The following is a 21783-nucleotide window of genomic DNA, read 5'->3' as shown; positions in this document are numbered from 1 at the left end:
CATTTCTTGACACATCGTGCAAGATCCTCACTGGAATCCTTAACAAAATAATTAACTTAACTCTCCATCTGATCATACCTCTAGCACAGAAGGGCTCTATGAAAGGCCGGTTAACAGAAGAAGTTCCAAGATCCCTTCTAGAAGCTATCTAAATAGCCAAATCAGACGGAACAAACTTTGCTGCCATGTTTTTTGATTTCGATAAAATCTTTGATTTGATTGGTCAGGAATTCATAATAAGCCAATTATACAGTAATGGTCTTCCTCATACTTTCATTAATATGATATCTTGTGTCCTTAGAGACTCTTTCTCAAGACTCGATTGACCAAGGCGATCCTCTCACTTGATCGTTGTTTCTGATTGCCATTAACTATCTCTATTGCAAAATCGATTCGTTAAAGTCTAAAAATTAACAATAAAACATTTAAGACTCTTCTACATGCAGATGATCTCACAATTTTTACAACAGGATCGCAAAGTGACATACAAATCTCATTAGTAAATCTTATAGATGAACTTGCTGAATTTGAAGAAACATCAGAATTGAAATTAAGCATAACTAAAACAGAATTAGTCACCTCTCTAAAAAACGAGCTCAAAACGTCATTTCCTAACTTTTGGAACGCATCCTCAAGTACTCTCCTTGGTGTTGTGGTCTCGTCGATATCCCAAGAACATGCCATTAAAGAGAATTATGAAAATATTGTGGAGACAGTGACAAAGGAAGTCAATAGATATATTTCGCTGAATATTACAAAACTAGAAGAACTCCGAATCCGGGACAAATTGGTCGCTCCCAAAATTGTTCATCTCTTGAGATACACACCATTTTCCAATAAAAACCATGTAAGATAATAGACTACTCCAAGAAATACCTTGTCTGGGGAGACAAACGTCAGTATACAGGTGTGTACGTCTAAAAGTGAACACTTCTTTAAATTTTACGCCTTGCACATAATCGTTATTTTATTGAGTTGCACCCGATTTATACTTCGAGGCAAGGGGCTTGACTAGTTATAAACAAAGCTCCAGTAAAATCTAAGTAGCAACAGTGAAACAACAGCCGATAATATGGAGAGACGTCGAGTCGCAATTTTGGAACTTTCCGCGCGGGGAAAAACTCCCACTGAAATTGCCAACTGTCGATCAGTAATATAAAGAACATGCTCTAACTTCAACAGGCGAGATGAAAAGATTTTCAAGAAATATTACAAACGGGATTTTTCACGCAAGGGTCACTTCCATGACTCGTGCTCCTAATTTCCTACAATATGGTCCGCTGATCCCCTTCTTTATAGGAATTTGTTCAGTAGATAGGAAAAAAAAAAAATCATGACCAAAATAAAATCATAACTATGCTTGTTGGTGACAAAATGCTGGAAGAAACTTAATATGGAAGAAGAAGTAATCCATCCAATAATAAAACACTCAACCCCCTTTAGAACATGGTCACAAAAGGGGTTTCCTTATAGGCTGGCATCATCCTCGATATACACTAGCAAGTCAAATGAAATAGAACATGGATGTTTTTTTCTGTCAATAAGTGGTAGAATCTTTCTTCCACCTATTTTATTTCTGTGGTCGAGTGAGACCTCTATTGTTGATGGGGGAGAATATAATTCCTGATGGGTTTAACATAACTCTAAAGGCGTTAGACTGGCTCATTGCTCTTAAATTGAGAGGAGAAATGATTTTAAAGTCGAAGCAATAGTTCCGCAGACACTCAGGATTATTTACGCTTGTAGAACAAAAAAGACTCTTCTTCCTGCAGGTCCAAACAAAACAATCGCAAGATATATTGAAACAATGGATTTTTAAACGGGACAAATTTTATATTTTAGTTTATATAGGAGATTGTTACCCCATCCTTTTAATAACTTTGGAATCTTTGATGTTTTTTTTTAAATAACTTGAGAAAAACTCTATTTTTCATAGATATGCTTTCATAATTTAAATTATTGAACTTCAGTGGGAATTTTGTACATGTGGAAGGATAATAATAATATTAAAAAAAAGAAAAGTGGAATCGTAAAGGAGGGCATAACTGCAGTGGCTGAAACACTTTTCAAAAATAAGGACGAAATTTTGTCTGCTATTGCCGATGTACAGCTTAGTGCCAATATCAAGGCAAGAAGAGTGTATTTAGTTGTCTGTGGATGCGGTAAAAGAGCTGAAATTGGACATGAGGAGATGCAAATGGTCTTCTATTCAGTGTGATGAGTCTGTTGACCAAAGTGATACAGCCCAGCTGGCTGTTTTCATTCAGATGGTGTTTGACAACTTTTATAGCAAAGAATTTTTTTTGATCTTACTCCTACTGAAAACTACAACCAGGGGAGTTGATATTTATAACACAGTAAAGGATTACTTTTTGGAAAAGAATATCCCTTCTGAAAACTTTTGTGGGTGAAATCAAGGCAATCATGGAAACGAGGGACGATGACACCAGTCTGTTATCTGATGCAGAATTGTCTACTTAATTTTGTTTTCCTGACCTATGTCCGAGAGAAAATCCTCCATCTGAACCTACAGCTACAATGCAAAGGTAAAAAAATATATGAGATTATCAGTGCTGTCAAGGCGTTCAGTGCTAAGCTGTAATTGTACATTCAGTAAGTGAAAAACAAAAGATTTCAGCACTTCCCCTCTGTCTCAAAGATGTTGGATAATCACACAGGTGCAGCCAGCGTTTTAAATGTGTTCAGGTATTATGACCTCTTATCAAGGCTTGGACAGGCCTTTAATGAAAGTTTCAGTGACTTTAAGAAACTTGACATTTATAAGCAATCCTTTCATGGATGTGAACATAAGTGTGATTTCAGGACAGATGGTAGAACTTTTATGTGTCAATCATGTCCAGTTCAAAATAATGTCCAGTTGAAATCTCAGCAGCATTCACAGGCTTTCTGCCGCTTGGTAGAGCCAGACAATTATGAAAATCTTCACCAAGCAGCCCTAAAAAAGGTCTTCTTTCTTTGGGTCTACATACCTCTGTAAGTCTGCTTTTTCTGATTTGAATATCCTGAAATCAAAGCTCAAAAGGAAACTAACTGTTGAACATTGAAATGACTCCGTAAGAGTAAACTTATGTGGATACACTCCAGTATACATCTCTCTTTTAACTCCTTGCAGTGTCAGTCATCTCACAATCTAAAAAGCTGAAATCAAACACACACACGCTATCACTCACACATACACACCTTTATTGAATTGAACTGAGATTTTTATATTATTCAAAATACAATTATTTTCTTTCTGTGGATTTTGCCATTTAGATTATACTTTAAAAGGTTGTGTTATGTAAAGTTTTTGATTTTTGAAATAGAAAAAGGAATTGTAAGTGATCCATGATAGCATTTTATTTTCAGATGTCTTGGTGCATGTAAATAGGTTTGTAAAGCGGGAGCAGTGACATGGACTTATATAACATTGTTAAGTGAATAAATAGCAATATATGTAGATGTATTTGTAGTAATAATAATAATATTTTTGGGATATTTTAATACAGAATGTGAGAACTGTACAGCAACATATTCTAAATGTTCAGGAAAAGAAAGCTTTTTCATTTGTTTCTTCGAATTTTTATTTTTTAAAAGTAGCTCTCAGAGAAAAAAAGGTTGGAGATCCAACCAGCTGTAACCTAAAGGACTCAAGGGAAAGAGCGGACAGACAAAAAATCTACAACAACAACAAAAATAAAATGGAAATAAATAAGGGCTTCATCTACAGCTATTGCACCGGCCCAAAGACATCTTCTACCCCAGGGCACAAAAGAAAATTTTTAGCTGTTGTATTTATTTGATGAAATTGCGTGCTGTTTACTATATAAATACAACAACTACATTTTATCTTTCATGCCCTGGGGTAGAAGACGTCTTTCACAACGACTGATATGTAGTTTATATTCTCTCATGATTTAAAATGGATGGATACTTGCACTTTTACTAGGACGAACATGGATCCTCACTCCTCTTTTCTCTGTTCGTCACTTTTGAGAAAGTTTTGTGTGTATTTTAAAACGAACTTGGATATATTTTCGAATAATTCTTGTCTTAATATTAAGACAACCAGGTAGGGATATATTTCTTGTTTCTCTTTATCAATTAGATCTTCCAGGATTTTGCTAATATATCTTAAATCATTACATTTTTTAGTTTTAATAAGGTTGCAAAATCTTTTCTCGGCTGTAATGAATATATTTTCAAAGACGTCCTTGACACAGTGGCATAAAAATCGAACGGTATAATCTTTTAGATAAATGAGTTTTGAATATGGGTAAATATTACTATTGCTCAAATTAACAAAACTTAGACAGTCCGCACAAACAAGTCTGAAATGTCTTAATTTGTTTTAAAATATAGCCAGCAATATAATATAAAGTATAAGTTTGTTGTTCAGTCAACACAATATCGTCTTGTAGCTGAGGAGTTAGTTCTTGAAGAAAAAATGAATTATCTACTTCGTCTGATTTATTTCTTCCTTCTTTTAACTCATCTAAGAAATCGATTAGATATTTGCCATCATCATATTGATAATTGGAAGATCCCTTTTTCTTCATGAACTGACTTAAAGCAATTGTTCTAAGATTATTTTGAGCCTCTAATCATGTTGGAGTTGGGCTCTTGTACCAGATAAGACTGCATACACTTTCCATGGTATCTCGACTAAATCTTCCAGTTAAAATGAATGAAAATCCTTTATCAATTTGATTGGTTCTTTTGGAAAATTAAACATTTTCATCAGCGATAAGTCTAGAGACTTTTACTCAAAGTTGATCTATTATTACACTACACTAAACGTGCCTATTATGAAAAACACATTGCAAATAATAATTATTGTCTAATTATGATAAATAATTAAATTAAGCACAAGAATACCTTGGAAATAAGCCTTATGGCAGTTGACAATTTTACGTCAATCAGCAAAGAGACGGAAAAAACATGCTCAAGTGTCCACTCTTTCCCTTGAGTCCTTTAGTGTTACTCATTTTTAAAAATGAATAAGGTTTTAAAAAATATTGTCTTCAACACGACGAGTAATAAATTTAGTTATTTCCAAATATAAATTATTTTACCATTTAACAAGAATTTTTTATGAATGAATTATAAATAGAAAAAGCAAATGTTTTTCTTTAAGAGCATTTGTTTAGAAATAATTAGTGCGTATTAATTAGAAACCGGCATTGCTCGGAGTTATCAGGCTTTATTAATTGACTAAATCAGAGACAAGCTTTGTTTTAATTATAATTAGAGATAAAATTAAGAAATGCACATCCTAGTGCGTGTAAAATAATAATAATGGTATCACTTAGTATCCTACTTATTCTAGAGGAATGTTTTTACCATTGATGTAGAAATTATCTAAAATCTCGTGAGTGTAAATCAAAAAGAAAAGTATATGTTGTCTACCTTGATCGACGGCATATTTACTGACAGAGATTCATACAGAAACTCCAGTTACATACTTTTTTTAATGTTTGCTCACGAGGATTTTGACAATTTTCATATCCTTAAGGTCGGTTCTCCGATGGGTAAAAAGAATTTGCACCTCTCCTCATTATATTGTGTACATTTTTTCTCTTTCCTCTTTCATGTAGATTTAACGCAACTTTTAAATTTATATTTAGTAAAATGAAGACAGTGCTTTAGAAAAGGAGAGTCTGGTCATCATATGCGCCATATAAACTAACCCTCAGGTCAATTATAATATTTCATGGTTGTTAGACACATTTCACTAATTTATTTACAAGACACACACTAGATAATACCTTCATCTCAGGATATATAAATACTCAAGAAATGCTCAATAATAAGTTTTTTTTTATATTCCAAAGAATCGAATCTTTTTTTATAGAGAAGGAAAATGAACTTTTCGATTTAAAGCTGATTGAGTGATAACTTGCATATTTCTATATTGTGTCTTTAAAACTAATGATGTCTAATATACAGTCAAACTTTACATATTGAAATTGCTTATATTTTTTTCATTAGGACTTTATGTGTTGAATCAATACAGTTTATTTTACTACAGAAGAATACTTTGGTTTTCACCCATTCTGAACAATTAACTAGTCAATTATTTTGAGAGTTGCTGAATATTGATTTCCAATGAGATTATCTCTTGTAAATGATTTATTTCAGTTTCATTTAGGTTTTAAAATATTCATTTATGGATCAGAAAACAGTTTTTCAATTAACTCAAGGACTTGAAATTGGTTGATAACTTCTGAATTACTGTTCAGTCAATTGCAATATATTTCTTTAAGCCTCAGCCAGATGTTCATGTATTAAATAATAATTTAAATTTATTTTTTCAATGGATTCCTTATTTATATTTATGTATATATTTATCTTTTTCATATTGTATATTTATTATTGTATTTGCAGCAATGTTATTAGAACAAGGTCAGGCAACTAGAAAATCGTAGTGCAAAAAATCAAATTTAATAAGTAACTCTTTTTCTTTATTAGACACATTTGTTTGGGTAAATGTAATCCATAAAATTAAAAAGTAAAAATGTAATTATTTAAATTTGTTTTTTTTCATTGATTTATTTACACTATTATTCTTTATCGTTATATTCCTATATCTGGAGTCTCAATTACGTCATTCGATATGCTCGTAAATTTTCAGTGAGAACTGAAATTTTTTGCTAACTATTCTTGTTATAATGACATTGAAATAATAGGAAAGGTATTCAATTTAAGGAGTGAAGTCAATAGCTGTGTCAACTCTGTCTCCAGTCCTTCTCTTAGTTGTCCTTATTTTGACATGTAACTAACTTTTTCTTCACCATTAAACCTACATATAAATGGATATATCTAGATAAATACATTCAAATTGGGTTTTTTAAATAAGAATTAATTAAAGGGTTCAGATGAGGAAATATATATTTTATCTATATAATGTACACAATTATAAAATTCAACAAAAAGGTTTCAATATTCTCAATTCAATCATTTAAATCCTGAAGTACTATATGTATTTGTAAAAATCAACATATCTCTATAAATCACTGACTTTCTTTTTCAAATCATTAGGGTCATAGCACCATTGCTTGACAATGGGTTTGGAGATTTTTTTGGGGTTTTTCTTCGTATTGACACATACTTCTTTGGGTACCTTGACACAATTTTTCTTGGGCACCAATCTACGCAGAGAGTAAATTGAAAATTAAATGAAGATATAAATACTAATAAAATTAAGATAATCTAAGATTTTACCTTGGAACAAGAACTGATTCCATGAGGCAATTTTCTTCAGGTTGAAGATCACAGTCCTCTTCAGGGATTCTTTGGATTATTGTTCTAGATTCTTCGTGGCAAATTTCCTTCCCTGGCTTAGACTTACAGTTGCTTGGAGCACAGATTTCTCGAGGTACTTTTAAACATTTACTCTCTGGGTGAACTTTTTTGACAATTTTTTTTATCAAGTTACACTTCTGAACTGGCCACTTTTCGCATTTTTCTTTGACAGCGTAGGGTTGAGAACTATCTTCTAGATCAATGTGCAAAAGTTCTACAGTCACGTTTTGGCATCTGAGTTCCTCCACCATTTTACAATCAGGTTCGTCTTGTTCGAGCTCATAGGTCTTGTATTTGGTTTCACAGTGGTTTTCGTATTGAGTGGAACATACTTCGGGCCCATCAATTCCATCTCCACATTCTTTGACGTATGGAGTGTGACATTTATTTACTTTCTCAACATGGGGCTATTGAAAAAAAATTCAAAATTTGATCCTAATTTTTTTTTTTGGTCTACAATATGTAATACTTACAACAGACTTAAAGGTGATATGGCAACTCTTCTTGAAGGAGTTGTAACACCTCTTATTAGATGAAGAGGAGTAGTCCGTGATATAAGTCGAATGACACTTTTTCTTGAAGGTATGCTGGCATTCCATTCCTTGCTCATAGACGATCTCCTCAACTTGAATCAATTTTGGAACACACCTCTTTCCATCTTTGTTAATTACTCCAGGAAGTTTATTCTCATCAACAAATATATTCCTGGACAAGGCTTCAATTTTTCCGGAGGGACTGTTTCGAGGAAGTATCTTAACAAAATTTGCCACATTTGATAAGTCATTGAATTGTGCTGATCGTAGAATATTTAGTAATTGATCCTTGCTGAATTGTTTCTGAGCGCAAACATGTGCAAAGACTTGAGTACAAACCTATTGGGATAATAGAACTTAAAAGTTATCTAAGTAGCATCGTTAGGAATGGATACTCACCAATAGTATGACTAGTCTAACATTCATTTTTTAGTCGTTCAAATATTTCTATGACTGAATTATTTACAACTACTGATGCTTGTCAATGTAAATATATTGTTTATATACCTAGATCCATTCATCAATTTATGTATATATCTGTTGTTGTTGTTTTTTTGAATTTTTATTTTTCTCAATTCATTGTTCCCGTTATTTTATTGGTTATTGATTTTTACAAAAAAAAACCTGCCTTTATTTATTTTAAGTAATACTTGGCTTGGGATTCAATATTTTTGTAATTTCAGAAAGGGAGTCAATATAATTCTTTTGATATATGTGTTTAACTATAAGACGAACTAAGTGTTAAAATTGACTACAATGATTTGTCATTAAAATATTCAGGCTTGGACATTGAACGGAATAACGAGCGGCATTTACGCTTTCCGTTCATTTTTTGAACCAATGAACGATGAACAGAGAAAAAAATATGAACGGCTTTCATTTTTACGTATATTTATTCACTGAAAGGGGCACAAAAAATAGGAGAATATTAGATCCGTACTTATAGCGCCTATTCATCAGGCGCCATAAGTTCAAATAAATTAAATATTCATGGGGATATGATATGTTGAAACTGGAATAAATAGCTATGTAGAAAAAGGGTAGATTTTTCTACATGGCTATTTATACTAGTTTCAACATATCATATCCCCATGAATATTTAATTTATTTGAACTTTTATTTCCGACAAGGACGCTCAATGATGATCGAGATAATATGTTATTTCTTACATATATGTAAAGTACATTCAGTATTATTATTTGTAGCTATATTATTAAAAAGTTCCTATGAACGTACTATAACGACATTTTTTGCTTTTTTTTAATCTGTACCTTTTATTTTATTTGATTTGATATATTAGAAAAAGGGGGATATAGGTATGTACAAATTTTGACAACCGTAAATTCATTTTTTATTTTAAAATAATTAGTTCAATATGAGGAGCCTTTATTTTTTTTTTTAGACTGAACATTGATTTATTCAGTCCAAGATCGTAATTACTACATTATTAAACATATCATCTAAAATGCCAGTACATAGTAACATAGCAGTATGAGGAGGTTGTATCTATTTTTTTTATTGTTTGGACGACAATTAAAAGAGCTTCTTCCGGAAATTGTTGTTAGGAATATCTTACATAGTTATCACTATAGACAAAGTAAGACCACTCTGGTTCTATGAGAGATGAGCTAAAAGGAGGAATTTACAGGGTTTTGAAAAAATTAGCGAAGCATTAAAAACCAATCAGATGCCTCTCCAAAAAAAATTCCACCAGAAAATAGAAAAATGATAGCCGACTGGGCCTGAAATTAATAATCAAAGGTCCACCAGGCCCAAAAGTACTATGGACCCAACAATCATGTTGGAAAAATTGAGCCCGATCAGAAAGTTGGCTTGGGTTCAAGATCACCTTTTTTTTCTTCGCACACATTATGACACCCACCCAGTGAGTGAACAACACCCTCAGCATCTGTCTTTATTGTCTATGCCACGGGTCGGTCTTGCTATTAAATAAGGTTTCTCTGAAATAATATGTCACTCTAACTGTTTTTTAAAGGAGGAAGGCCACTGAAAAAAAATTCGAGGTTGCATTGAATATACCTCTAGACACTTTTCTAGGCTGCACTAAAAAACTGCCAGGAGACTATTTCGAAGCTGTTCAAAAAACAATTTGAATAAATTGGACACTATCTTATAAAAATTGAGAGCATCGTTTTTACCAGTATAATAGAGCCACGTACATTTAAGGAAACCTGAGATTACCTATTTTGCTTTTAGTAAGATACGCCCTTGAGGGTCATTTTTATGGATTGAGAATGAAAAAGGGCTTTATATATTAATGAGTATTTAATAGGTTGGATTTGTTATACTAGATAAATATTAACTGAATAACAGAACGAACGAAAAAAAAAACAAATCAACGGTGAACGGAAAGTTTTTACAAAATGAACAATAGAATAGAAGATTTGGTGAACGGGTACTAGCCTGGATTCGATTTAACCTACTTCGGCTTGTCAATTTCTTCTAGTTTATTTTTAAACTATTTTTTATATTCTTATTAATGTTTACATTTATATTACGCTTGATTGCTTAATACTGTGTTTCGAAATGTTTTTACTCTGAGGACGTGTGTCATTGTTTTTTTATTTATTTATTAAAGAAACCTCTTTTATCATTATAACATATTTATTTCATAACTTTGTTTCTAAATACACATTGTTGTTTTAGGAATCTATTCTGACAATACTCTTTAGTTTAATTGAATATGACTCGAACTTAAAAAGGTTGAAGGACTTTTTCATCAGTAACTTGATGGACTATACTTAAAGTTAGCTTACATGATATGAAATATGTTCTATGTAACTTTGACTGCAGTATATTTAATATTTAAAATAAGGTGGCATTATTCTTTTCTAGGTCATATAGTGACTGCAAATACACTTAAAGTTTATCATTCTTTTTTTTAGAAATGAGCTTCAAAGTCTTGATACTTGATTTTGACTTGAACTTCAAAAACATAAGATTCAAAACACTTCTACTTAAGGGTTGTATTTGCTCCTAATTTTGTTCCAATTATGGTATATCCTAAGAGTAGTCATTAAAGAGGTATTTATTGTTCAGTTTAAGACCAAACACAATTAAAAACTACGTTTGATAAATACTTATATCTATTAATTTAGTACCTTTATTTTTCATATTATACTTTAGTTAAAGGCGTCACATAAAATAGCCTGTAGAAACTTGTATTATAATTGGGCTCAATAGTATCAGAGCATGGAAGCTTTAATAGAATACCTATTAAATGCTCTTAAACAAAAATTTTGCTCTATATTTTTATTTTTGAAATAGTAATACTAATTTTGATACTGGAATCGATACGAAAATATTAATATTGTAACAAAAAAGTAGACAAAAAGAACTTTTTATTCACTTTGAACTTCAACTGCCAAAAGAGAAATAAAAAATTTGAACAGTAAATGGTACAAGCCTTCTCTATTTTTCTTATTGCCAACTCTTAATTATTATAAAGGGAATAGTTAATAATTATTACATATATTGAGTTGATTATCATATCAATGGCTGAGTACTAACTTACACGAATTCTATACGAAGGTCCTTGATTGATATGAATTAATATTATTTATTAGTATAATTTATAAACGACTATCTTTTTTGGGATAAACATAAATACAATTTACTTTCCCTTCAGCTTTTTGCGTTAGTTGATTCTTTCTTATCTAAAAGGACTGACTCTAAGTATTTATGAGTTCAAAAGAATATTAATAGATTTTAGCTTCCCCCAGAGGTACTTTCGAATGCCAAAACTTCACCTAGCCATCAAAAGTGTTTGTCAATGTGTCCTTTTCTTTTTGAAAATAGAGGCTGTGAACGTAAAACATGCTCGTTATGATGCAATATCCTCACTTAGAAAGTAGGGTAAAAACTCATAGTGGAGATTGAAACTTTATGATATACCAAAGAATGCATATACATCAGTAATTTTAATTCAAAAAGTAAAAGATTACATCATCAACATATAAACCATCTAATAGAATATTTAATTAGTATCAGCACAATCTATATCTATCTATTCTAAATTCTTAATCTGATAACAAAAACTTTTATTTGTACAAAATTGCAGCTTGTACACGTCATATACAAAACAAACAATTATCTTTTATTTTCCCTGATTTCGTCAGTTGAAATACTTTTCATCTTAAAATAAAGATTTAATCATAAAGTTATTTCATTTCCAAGATTTATAAAAAAAGATAAATTTTACTTTTTTTATTATTATAATTTTGTATTGATCTTGACAATAATTTACAACTAGGAATTATACAATTAATATAGTAGTCTTAATCAATGAACCTAATAATAAGTATGAATATGAAGGTGTGTAATTAATCAAAAATAAAATAGTATAAAAAGTACACAAAGCAACTTAATCTATAAGAAAAGTTATATTTATATCTTACAGGGATTGTTCACCTCAATGGTTAAAATATAACAATACATGTTATGGTCCCTCTATTCAATAACAACAAATATTAAGGTAGAAAAGTAAAGAAAACTCTAACTATCTGGTATTTTTCCTTTTCCCATTTGAGTAAATTTTTTATTCATTTACAATAATAAATAAGAGTAAAATAAGGACTGAATACATATTGCGTTTAACATTTTTTAAGGTCAAAATATAAATTACGTGCAATGGTTGGTCTTCCTCACTTATTATTTAGATTACAAATTTTAAGCATGAAAATAATTTTTTTTACAATTTTAAACAAACTCCTTACTTATTTCTAAAAAAAAAATATATATATATTTTATCTAAATACAAATTATGAACAAAGCACTGAGACTGTATAAAGTGTATTAAAAATAAGGATCTATGACTCCAGTGGGGGAAAAAGAGGGAAAATGACACTGATAGACGTATCTAGAGTTCCATTGGTAAATGTGTGTTCAGCTTGTCTTTAGTAAAACTTGGTTTGCGTAATTACAAAGATATTTTTAATCTATTAAGTATTTTGCCAGACCTTGAAAAAAATAAAAAAAACATTTATGTACATGGAAATGGAAAAAAATTATAATTTCGAAAATTCATATAATATAAGATGACGTCAGTTGATGATATATAGTATGAAGTCTTTCATGTATTCAATGGTGCAAATTTTTTTCCAGATTCGGAAAAAACCAGACCGGAACAAAAAAAAAAAAAAAATTGGGATAACTAGTATAAAGTATGGCCACAGAAATATTAATGAATTCCACATTAATATAAATCCCTTTAATTAAAATTATTCAAGAAAATTATAATAATTCCTTCGAAAGCCTAAATCTCAATCTTTTCATAACTCACTGATAAAAATCCAAGTAATATTATTTATGTATATTAATAAAAAAAATTGTTTTCTATTTTTTGAAATTTCAAGATTTTGTAATTAAAATAAAATAAAAGAGAAAATTAAATAGGTTGCATGCTCATTAGAAGTGTATTTCTCAACAATTCTTCAACAGTGAAATTGGAAGGAGTGGGTATGCATTAAAATGGAGTAATATTCTTTGAAAATCTATATAAGCAGAAAATACATAAACCATCAGCAACAGTTATACAAAAGGAGTAGAAATTCACAAACGTAATCAAAGGATCTTCTGCACCCGAGACACAATGCTAAAAGCAGCTCTTTTACTAGTAATTTTTGTTTTAGATGTTAAAAAAAACTGAGTTATTTTAACAAAATCATCTTGGTATTTCCATTTCAGGCCTGTGTACTCTTAGGAGTTAATGCCAATGAATCTCTTCACCTCAATGGTCCAATCCTTCCGATTACTGGACAGCAAGCTAAGCCTTTGAGTATAGAAGAGGATGACATCCCTGTGAATGAAGAAGATTTGCCAAAGGAATTATTGGATTCCCTTGGAAAGGATGAAATCATTGAGGAAATTGTTGTGAATATTGACAACCAAAAACATGTTGTCAACCTTCAAAAGAAAATCTTTGAGGATGATGCCATTCACGTCCCATCTGACCCAATAGAAGAACAGAAATTGATCAACGAATTGTTGGCTGAAGCTGCCAGAGACTCTGAGGAAAACCCAAGAAGTGCTGATCTCAGTTTCACCGATGGTGAAAAAGACCGTCAAAGCTTAAACAAAGAAGATATCTTAGACTTACTTGGAGATGTAAGAGATCTCGACAGATTTGTTCCCTCCAACAGAGAATCTGTACGAAGCAGCTCATCTGAAAGTCTTGAAGGTTTGACTAGAGGCATCTTTGTCGATGAGGGTAACTTGCCTGGTATAGAACAAGAAGATGGTACCAGATGCATCAAAAAATTTGTCTTTGTCGAGGAAACTGAGTATGAAAGAGGAATGAAATGCCAACATAGCTTTAAGAAGAAGTGTCATTTGACATACATCACCGACTATACCTCTGCTCCTGAAAAGAAATGCGAGACCACTTTCAAGAAAAATTGTCATATTACCTTCAAACCCACTGTAAGATATTATTAAATATTAAGAATTTAAATTTATAGTAAATGGTAAAAAATAATAATCAAAACACCTTTCAGCCCCACACTGAGAAAGTGAAGAAATGTTACACTCCAATTGTACAGAATTGTGAAGGTAAGGAAGGGCCCAAGGTCTGCAAAACTAAGTACGAAAATCATTGTGAAACCCAGTACAAGTCTTATGAACTCGAACAAGATGTACCCAAATGTGAAATGAAAGAGGAGCTTCGTTGCAAAAATGAAACTGTGAATCTTTTGCACATCCCTCATGATGATGAAGATAGACGAGGAGACAATCTTCCAACTAATGGAGCATTTGCTGTGAAAGAAGTATGTGAGAAATGGCCCACACAGAAATGCAAAGTAGAAAAGAAGAAAGTAACCAAGGTTCACCCCAAAACCGAGTGCAAAAAAATACCTAGAGAAGTTTGTTCTTCATCCAACTGTTTATTTGAACCAGGAGAGGAAATCTGTCATGAAGAATCCCAGACTCAAATCCAAAACATCCCGGAGGAAGATTGTGACCTTGAGCCGGAAGAGAACTGTCGCGAAGAATCCGTTCTTGTTCCAAAGTAAGATGACATTTAAACCACTCTATACATTATTGACACCCTCTAACGATTTTTATGTTTTTTCAGACTCATTCCCAAGAACAATTGTGTCAAGGTCCCAAAGGAGATTTGTGTTAATACCAAATCCAATCCCCAAATAGTCAAGAGACCCATCATCAAGGACTGGTGTTACAAACCTGATGACTTGAAAAAACAAAGTGAAAAATTATAATCTGATGATATCAAAGTATTTCCTATTAACTTCTTTATCTCATCGATGTTTCATGCTACATATTAATCATAAAAAACTTAAGATGAATAAAATATTATTGATTAATACATATCAATACGTTTTACTTATAATTTCGTGAAGCTTTTAATTTCTTTAATTTTTCAAATAAATAAAAATCGCTTTTTTTCTTTGGGTTTACTCCATCAAAATTCGAATCAGGATTTGTAATGAATCATTTGTTACCAATGTCCCAAATTTGAATAAAATTAGAAGTATATTATGTAAAAGTCGGAAGATGGCGCACAAAAACTTGAACCTAGTTAACCAATACCCTATTAAATTTGTTTATAAATTTTCTGAACTTATGAAATTCCAGCACAACAATCACTTTAATTATTTTTACTATACAAAAACTAACTTCAAAGTTGTTAGATACAATTTAACAAAAAATGACCCAGATCTATATTTTTAAATTCAGAAAATTAGGCACACCTCAGGATTGAGTGTATTGCCACTTTAAATAGTTATAGCTAATGTTACACTAACACAAAAGTACTAAAACTATTTAGAAAGTTCAGGGGTGTCAATTTATCCGCGTGTCAACAATCCAACTTGTAGGACAAGAACCTCATTTAAGTTTAGAAATTAGAATTAAAGTACTATTCACTATGTTATAAAATTGGAGTCAAAATTTGTATATTCTATTAAACTTTGCCAAAAAGATAATAATAATAAAACTTAATCTAGCAATTGTATCAAAAACCCTTACAAAATATTGAAGGTGTGATAATAAAATATTGAAAAACTGGATTTCTAAACAAATTTAAATACAAATGGAAAGATGAAGTACGTACTCAACAAAAAAATATATCAGTTGTAAAAAATCAATACGTCAAAATAAATAATAAGAAAATTATAATAACTTTTGAAAAAAAAACCGAATCAATGTATATTATAGAAGAGTTTTTAAGCATAATTATGTCCAAAAAAGAACAGAGTTCATGAGAACAAGGGATTAAGCCAATACTTAGATAAACTTAAGTCACTGTCACAATATTTATGAAAGAATCGATATTTTAAGATCTATGGTTCAACTGAACCTTGTTTATAGATTAAAACCAAAAATAATGTCTTTATTTGAAAAAGACAACACTTTTAAACAGGTGACCCTCCATATTTAGAAGTGTAAAATATATTATTAAAACGTGTCCGATACTTTTCTTTTTGGCAATATGAGCACTGTAAGCCTGTTCAAATTTGAACTTTTTTTTCAAACCTTTTAATATTAGACTTTTTACCCTTTTCCAAGGTCTATAGAAACTAAATATACCAGTCATTTGTATTTTGGAGCGTGGCTATGCCTGCCGCATGTCCCTTCAAATATTTATTATCGGTGGCTCTAAAAAAGGGCAAAAAAAAGTGACTTGTTTTGTATTCTTTTTATTAGAGCTTCGCAATGGCTTATTGTATGGCATTGATATGGGTATCAAATCAAAGCCAATGAACTGTGCTTCAATTTGTATAAATATTTTGTTAACCCTTTATTTGTACCCATGAATAAATTGTTTGTAACATACACATAAATAATATCTTCAATGTACTTTTCTTTGTTTCATGATCTGCGTATTTATCTATGTACTATCAAAATAAATAAATCGAATTAATTTTGAATGTGTACTCTAAACACTGAATTTTTTCCTTGTTCTAGATATGACGCATTAATTTATTGGGTACTTTGTTATTAATTTTCTTTGTATATGAGACACATGCAAATTACTATTGAGTTTTATTTTGGTTGCTCTACTTGATATGAATATTAGTGAATAACTGAGATATGTCATCTGGACAAGAACTTCGGAGCGGAAAAGTGGTAGACGAGATACGTTCAGTTGCTTATACTTGCTTGTATTTTAAAAATAGGAAGGAATAATTTAATAAGAAGTCAAATTATATTTTACAGCTCACCAACAAATACCTTCTGTTAAATTTACAATCCCCGGAATTTTGGCCTTTTTCAAATCTCTTAGTATATATGTAGTATTAGCACAGCAAGAATGTATTTTTTTGGATTCATAAGAAAATCTCCATATTTTTCAATTTTTATTTTAGAAGGAGGTGTTTCCACTTTAGACAATTTCTAATAATTAATTAATTTGGATATTTGTAAGATCTTACTGGGAAAGTCTTTCTCGCTTATAATCTTCCTTGAGAAATTATCAATGATAGTAAAAAATGTGTCCCTGAAGTGATTCAAGTTGAGGAGACCGTCTATGAGTAAAGAATGGAATGTTATCATAGCTTCAAAAGTAAATGTTACTTGACTTATAGCACTGATTATGTCTCAGCTGCTGAAAATAATTGTGATACCAAATTTAAAAAGAACTGTCACATCACCTTTGAGTCAGTATTCAGTATTGTATTAACAAAAAAATGCCCAAAACTAAAGCCAATTTTCCCATCTACTCTCTAGCCCACAGTGAAAAAGAGATACAATGTTATATTCCATGAGCAAAAAAATATGAAAATAGTGTGGAAGGATTCGATGTCTTTTCCACTCAATACGAAACCCACTGTTTAATAAACAAAAGACCTATGAACTCGAATCTGATTGTAAAATACACGAATTAAAAAGAAAAATTGCTGATAAAATAGGAAATTTTAAAATTCAAGTATGATTGTTTGTGACGTCATGATTCTATCCTCATTACTATCTTTTCGGGCATAACTCTATGTAGAAACCAACGCTTCATCCGGATCCTCATAAATTGCGAGGACATAATTACAACGCCTCACTGCGAAAGTATCCTCAAGGATAACAGCCAAGCTGACAAACCTTCGAAACTACAACGACCTTAAAGATTAAGATTCGCTCCAAACAAATTTACCCCTTCGGATTGACTCAGGCTCGAGAAAGGCTCTGAGGATAGACGTTAATAGCTTGACTCGTGAGGTATCGCCTCATCCCTAATCTTACGACGCTCTCACGTCAGAGAACATCTCTGATTATGATTATATTGTATTTTGTGATATAGAGAACACGTGTGATAAATTATTGAGTATTTCGAAATATATTTGAAGTTCCAAGTTTAAAAAAGAAGGCTTTAATTAAATATAATCTACATAATAAAAGATATACCATCATACATTTATGTTAAATATACAAAATTAAACAATTGGAATCATATAACTAATAACGATAAATTATATATACAGAATATTGAAATAATAGATTGATCCAAATAATATTTTCTTGTTCCGACATAAATCCAGTTAAATATGTCATAACTTTAAGTTGCAAAACAAAAGCGAGATGTGGAGTTTAATCAAAAAGATGAAGATGATCACCCCTCTTCTTCATATGGAAGTTGCTACATACAATTGTGCACAGGATAGATATATCTCTACCGATGAGATCTAACTAATTATTATTAATAAAGTAAATGTCAAAATCATAAAATTAGACAATAAATATATTAATAAAAAAAGTGTTAGAAATAAATCCATCTTAAAGATTTAGAGCAGAAGCTAATTATGTAGTAATGTCCGGCGATATTACTCCTTATTAAGAGCATCAAAAAAGATATTTTCCCCGTTATTTATGCTTATATAACAACATACTATTATCATGAAGGATATTCACAATTGCTAATTATAATGCTACACCCAATGTAACTACCCCTGTTGTTCTGACCATTTAAGCAGTTGTTTTTGCCTTTTTGAACACCTTTTGTTGGAGCCTATCAACCATAGCTAAGCCTTAAGTGATAAAAAAGTAATATTTATTGACTATGTAATATTGGAAAACCTAATTATCATACCCAAGTCTTTAAGTGAAGAAACGAGTCTCAGACAAACTAATTGCGAACCATCCAAAGCTACTACTCCCGTTGTTGTAACCATTTAAGCACTTTTTTTGTCATTGAATGAGTTGTGTATGCTAATTCTTGATAATTTTGGCTAAAATAGAATCATATTTTAGGGTTAGATTTAAAAAAGTTGAATACTGACTGTTAGATAGTACAAAATTCAGAGTTCCATTTCGAAATTAGTAAATATTTTATACCTTTTACTGATAACTTGATTGTCATTTGGTGTGGATGACTCAAAATATTTTTATATGTATTTCTATAAATGACATCAGTACAAACATCCTCCATTAATTTAATGATGGTTCCTCGGGAAGGGATAGGTTTAATTTTTTGAACGTAGATGATTAGCAATGGATAAGGGTATATTACATGTAATAAACATCTTTGTGAGATCAGAGTTAAAGTCTGACTTGATGTATTCATCATTAACTTGATTTTTTAGATGAATATCCATGCTCTTGATATGAGGATAATGAGTGGCGTTTAATTTTAGACGGGGACTAAAGGCACATTTATATCGACAAATCCGACAAGCCATCTGTTTCTCATCCGTTAAGTATTTTCCAAATTCGTGGGCCTCCATTTTCATAAATCTAGACAGAAGGCGACGTTATTTTAGGCATTTTATTCAGTTCTCTATCAATTATGACCATCTAATATTATATTAATATTGAATAATGAAGGCGGGAATGATAACGTTCTTGATTGATAGAGGAAGATGTATATTATTTAATCAATGATGCCATAAGTATTTCTTCTCTTCTCCTCCCACGCTTTTCTATTCTTACCAAAATTATCCCCCTTAGTGATAATATAAGACTACATTTAACATTGTTTAATTGATCTTATGGTAATCTGATAGTTGTCAATATTCACAACACTTTCCTCAATGATTTTATCCTTTCCAAGGGAATCCAATAATTCCTTCAGCAAATCTTCTTCATCAATAGGGGTGTTATCCTCTTCTATCCAGTATTTGGAATGTTTGAACCATTGGCTTCAAGAGAGACATTGGCATGCACTCCTAAGAGTACACAAATCTGAAAGATCAAAACTAATGTGATTTTGTTAAACATATTTAGTTTTTTATATCTAATAAATAAAATTGCCAATGAAAGAGCTGCTTTTTGAATTTTACTTTACTACATCATTTAATCACGTTTCTGAATTTATACTCTTCCTTTACTACCGTTGCTGATGTTTTATGGGTTTTTGCTTATATAAATTTTTAAACAAATTGCTTCTCCACTATACATGCCTACTCTTTTTATGTGCACTGTAGATGAATGGATTCATTTAAATGTGTAACCTACTTGAAATTATATTTTTGTTAGATTTGATCTTTTTTCCCAATAACCATTTATTTTATATTTTCATAATATACTTTCTGAAAAGAAATTTATAACTGTCACTATTATTTGAAATTTTTATTACCTTAGTTGTTTGCAGTTTTCTCCTCTGTGTGAATGAGATATCCTAACTAAAATGGATTAAATTCTTCTTGATAATGCATCCAAACTCATATTATTATTTAATATTTTAAGTCATTTACTTTTTTCAATTATGGAAAAGTGATCCCATCAATCAAAATGATTTATTTTCCTAAGGATTATTTTCAAACATTGGACATACGGGTATATACATACAAGTACGTACATTAGCGTGTACCCTAATGAAAAAAGTTGGGAAGTTACTATCGCCGTATATTTTTTATTTTGCATTTTGTTCCTCTGAACAAGAAAAATACGGTCAAACGTCTAAAAAAATGGTCTCTCATGGATGTGTTTTGATTTGAAAATATTTTTAAAAAGTCAAAAAAAAGGAAATTTTGATGTTATTTCATTAAAATTATCGATTTGAATACAGTTAAAGGATTTTTATTTTACTGTGTATTATAGATTAAACATATGTTTGGTTATAAAATTCTAACAATTTCTTTCTAACTTGCCTCATAGTATGAGTATTTTAGTTCCAAACATGCTGCCAATACATACATAAATATTCTTTTTTGGTACCGGGTTTATTTTTTTTTTAAGTTTCTCTTAATTTTTACTATTCAAATCTAGTTTTTTGATAAAAAGTGTCTAATATATTATTATCATATATACTTTTGTTATTCATTTATGTCAAATAAGATATATTGTTTTACCAATTTATTATTTTGAATTACAAAAACTGTTAATTAAACTTTTAAAAATAAGGTCCTGTTATTTATTATCCCTTATTTCGTAAGGCTGATTTTTTTTTTTTTAATCATTTTTTTATTTTGATATTCTAAAGGTTTGATATTTTTCATTCATTATGAATATTTAATCTCCTTTTTTTTAAATAAAACTAATCAGTTGACTTTAAGGAATATCTACCGGTTTAAAAGGCTCAGTGGCGTAGTTCCAATCATTGATATTAACAATTGAAGTATCAATCCGATTGTGTCAGGTGAACAGTATGTCTGTACACTGATATCTCCGAAATCACTTCCATCTTTTATGTATCTTTTTTTATATCCCGAATGGTCTGTCTTCTTGCTTAGAGCTTCATAGTAAAGATAGTGCAGCATGCTCCGAGTACAACTAATAGATACACTTTTGGTGCATACACTTGTTCGAATAGTGTGTGAACTTCAAAACCATTAAGTTATCAATATTGCACATAATAACTGAGCTCGATGGTCCCAAAGATTGAACCAACTCTTTTTCAAGTGTCCTAGATAATATGAATAATATATTTCAAGTTTATTATGTGTTAAATTTAATATAAATAGGGAAACTTATTTGTGGTAAGGAACACGACTTCGAATTTAATAATAAATTCAGAAATAATAAGAACAAGTGAAATGTG

At 30.7% G+C, this 21783-nt stretch overlaps 2 protein-coding genes across 2 annotated transcripts; one reads left to right on the top strand and one right to left on the bottom strand.

Moving 5' to 3' along the window:
* Nucleotides 1–6873: 6873 nt before the first annotated feature.
* On the bottom strand, nucleotides 6874–8309 carry LOC121119961 (uncharacterized). The gene is made up of 4 exons (XM_040714815.2): nucleotides 8238–8309; nucleotides 7779–8177; nucleotides 7225–7712; nucleotides 6874–7151 (listed from the first exon to the last, which is right to left on the bottom strand). The coding sequence occupies exons 1-4, from the start codon at nucleotides 8262–8264 to the stop codon at nucleotides 7007–7009; spliced, it is 1059 nt and encodes a 352-aa protein (XP_040570749.1). The 5' UTR covers nucleotides 8265–8309; the 3' UTR covers nucleotides 6874–7006.
* Nucleotides 8310–13386: 5077 nt separating this feature from the next.
* Nucleotides 13387–15207, top strand: LOC121119836 (uncharacterized). The gene is made up of 4 exons (XM_040714637.2): nucleotides 13387–13473; nucleotides 13545–14279; nucleotides 14354–14865; nucleotides 14932–15207. Exons 1-4 carry the CDS (start codon nucleotides 13450–13452, stop codon nucleotides 15074–15076), a joined length of 1416 nt encoding a protein of 471 aa, XP_040570571.1. The 5' UTR covers nucleotides 13387–13449; the 3' UTR covers nucleotides 15077–15207.
* Nucleotides 15208–21783: the final 6576 nt, after the last annotated feature.

The sequence above is a fragment of the Lepeophtheirus salmonis genome, chromosome 6, assembly GCF_016086655.4.
Source record: "Lepeophtheirus salmonis chromosome 6, UVic_Lsal_1.4, whole genome shotgun sequence".
Classification (NCBI taxonomy): Eukaryota; Metazoa; Arthropoda; class Copepoda; order Siphonostomatoida; family Caligidae; genus Lepeophtheirus; species Lepeophtheirus salmonis.
This window is presented reverse-complemented; position numbering and strand designations above follow the sequence as displayed.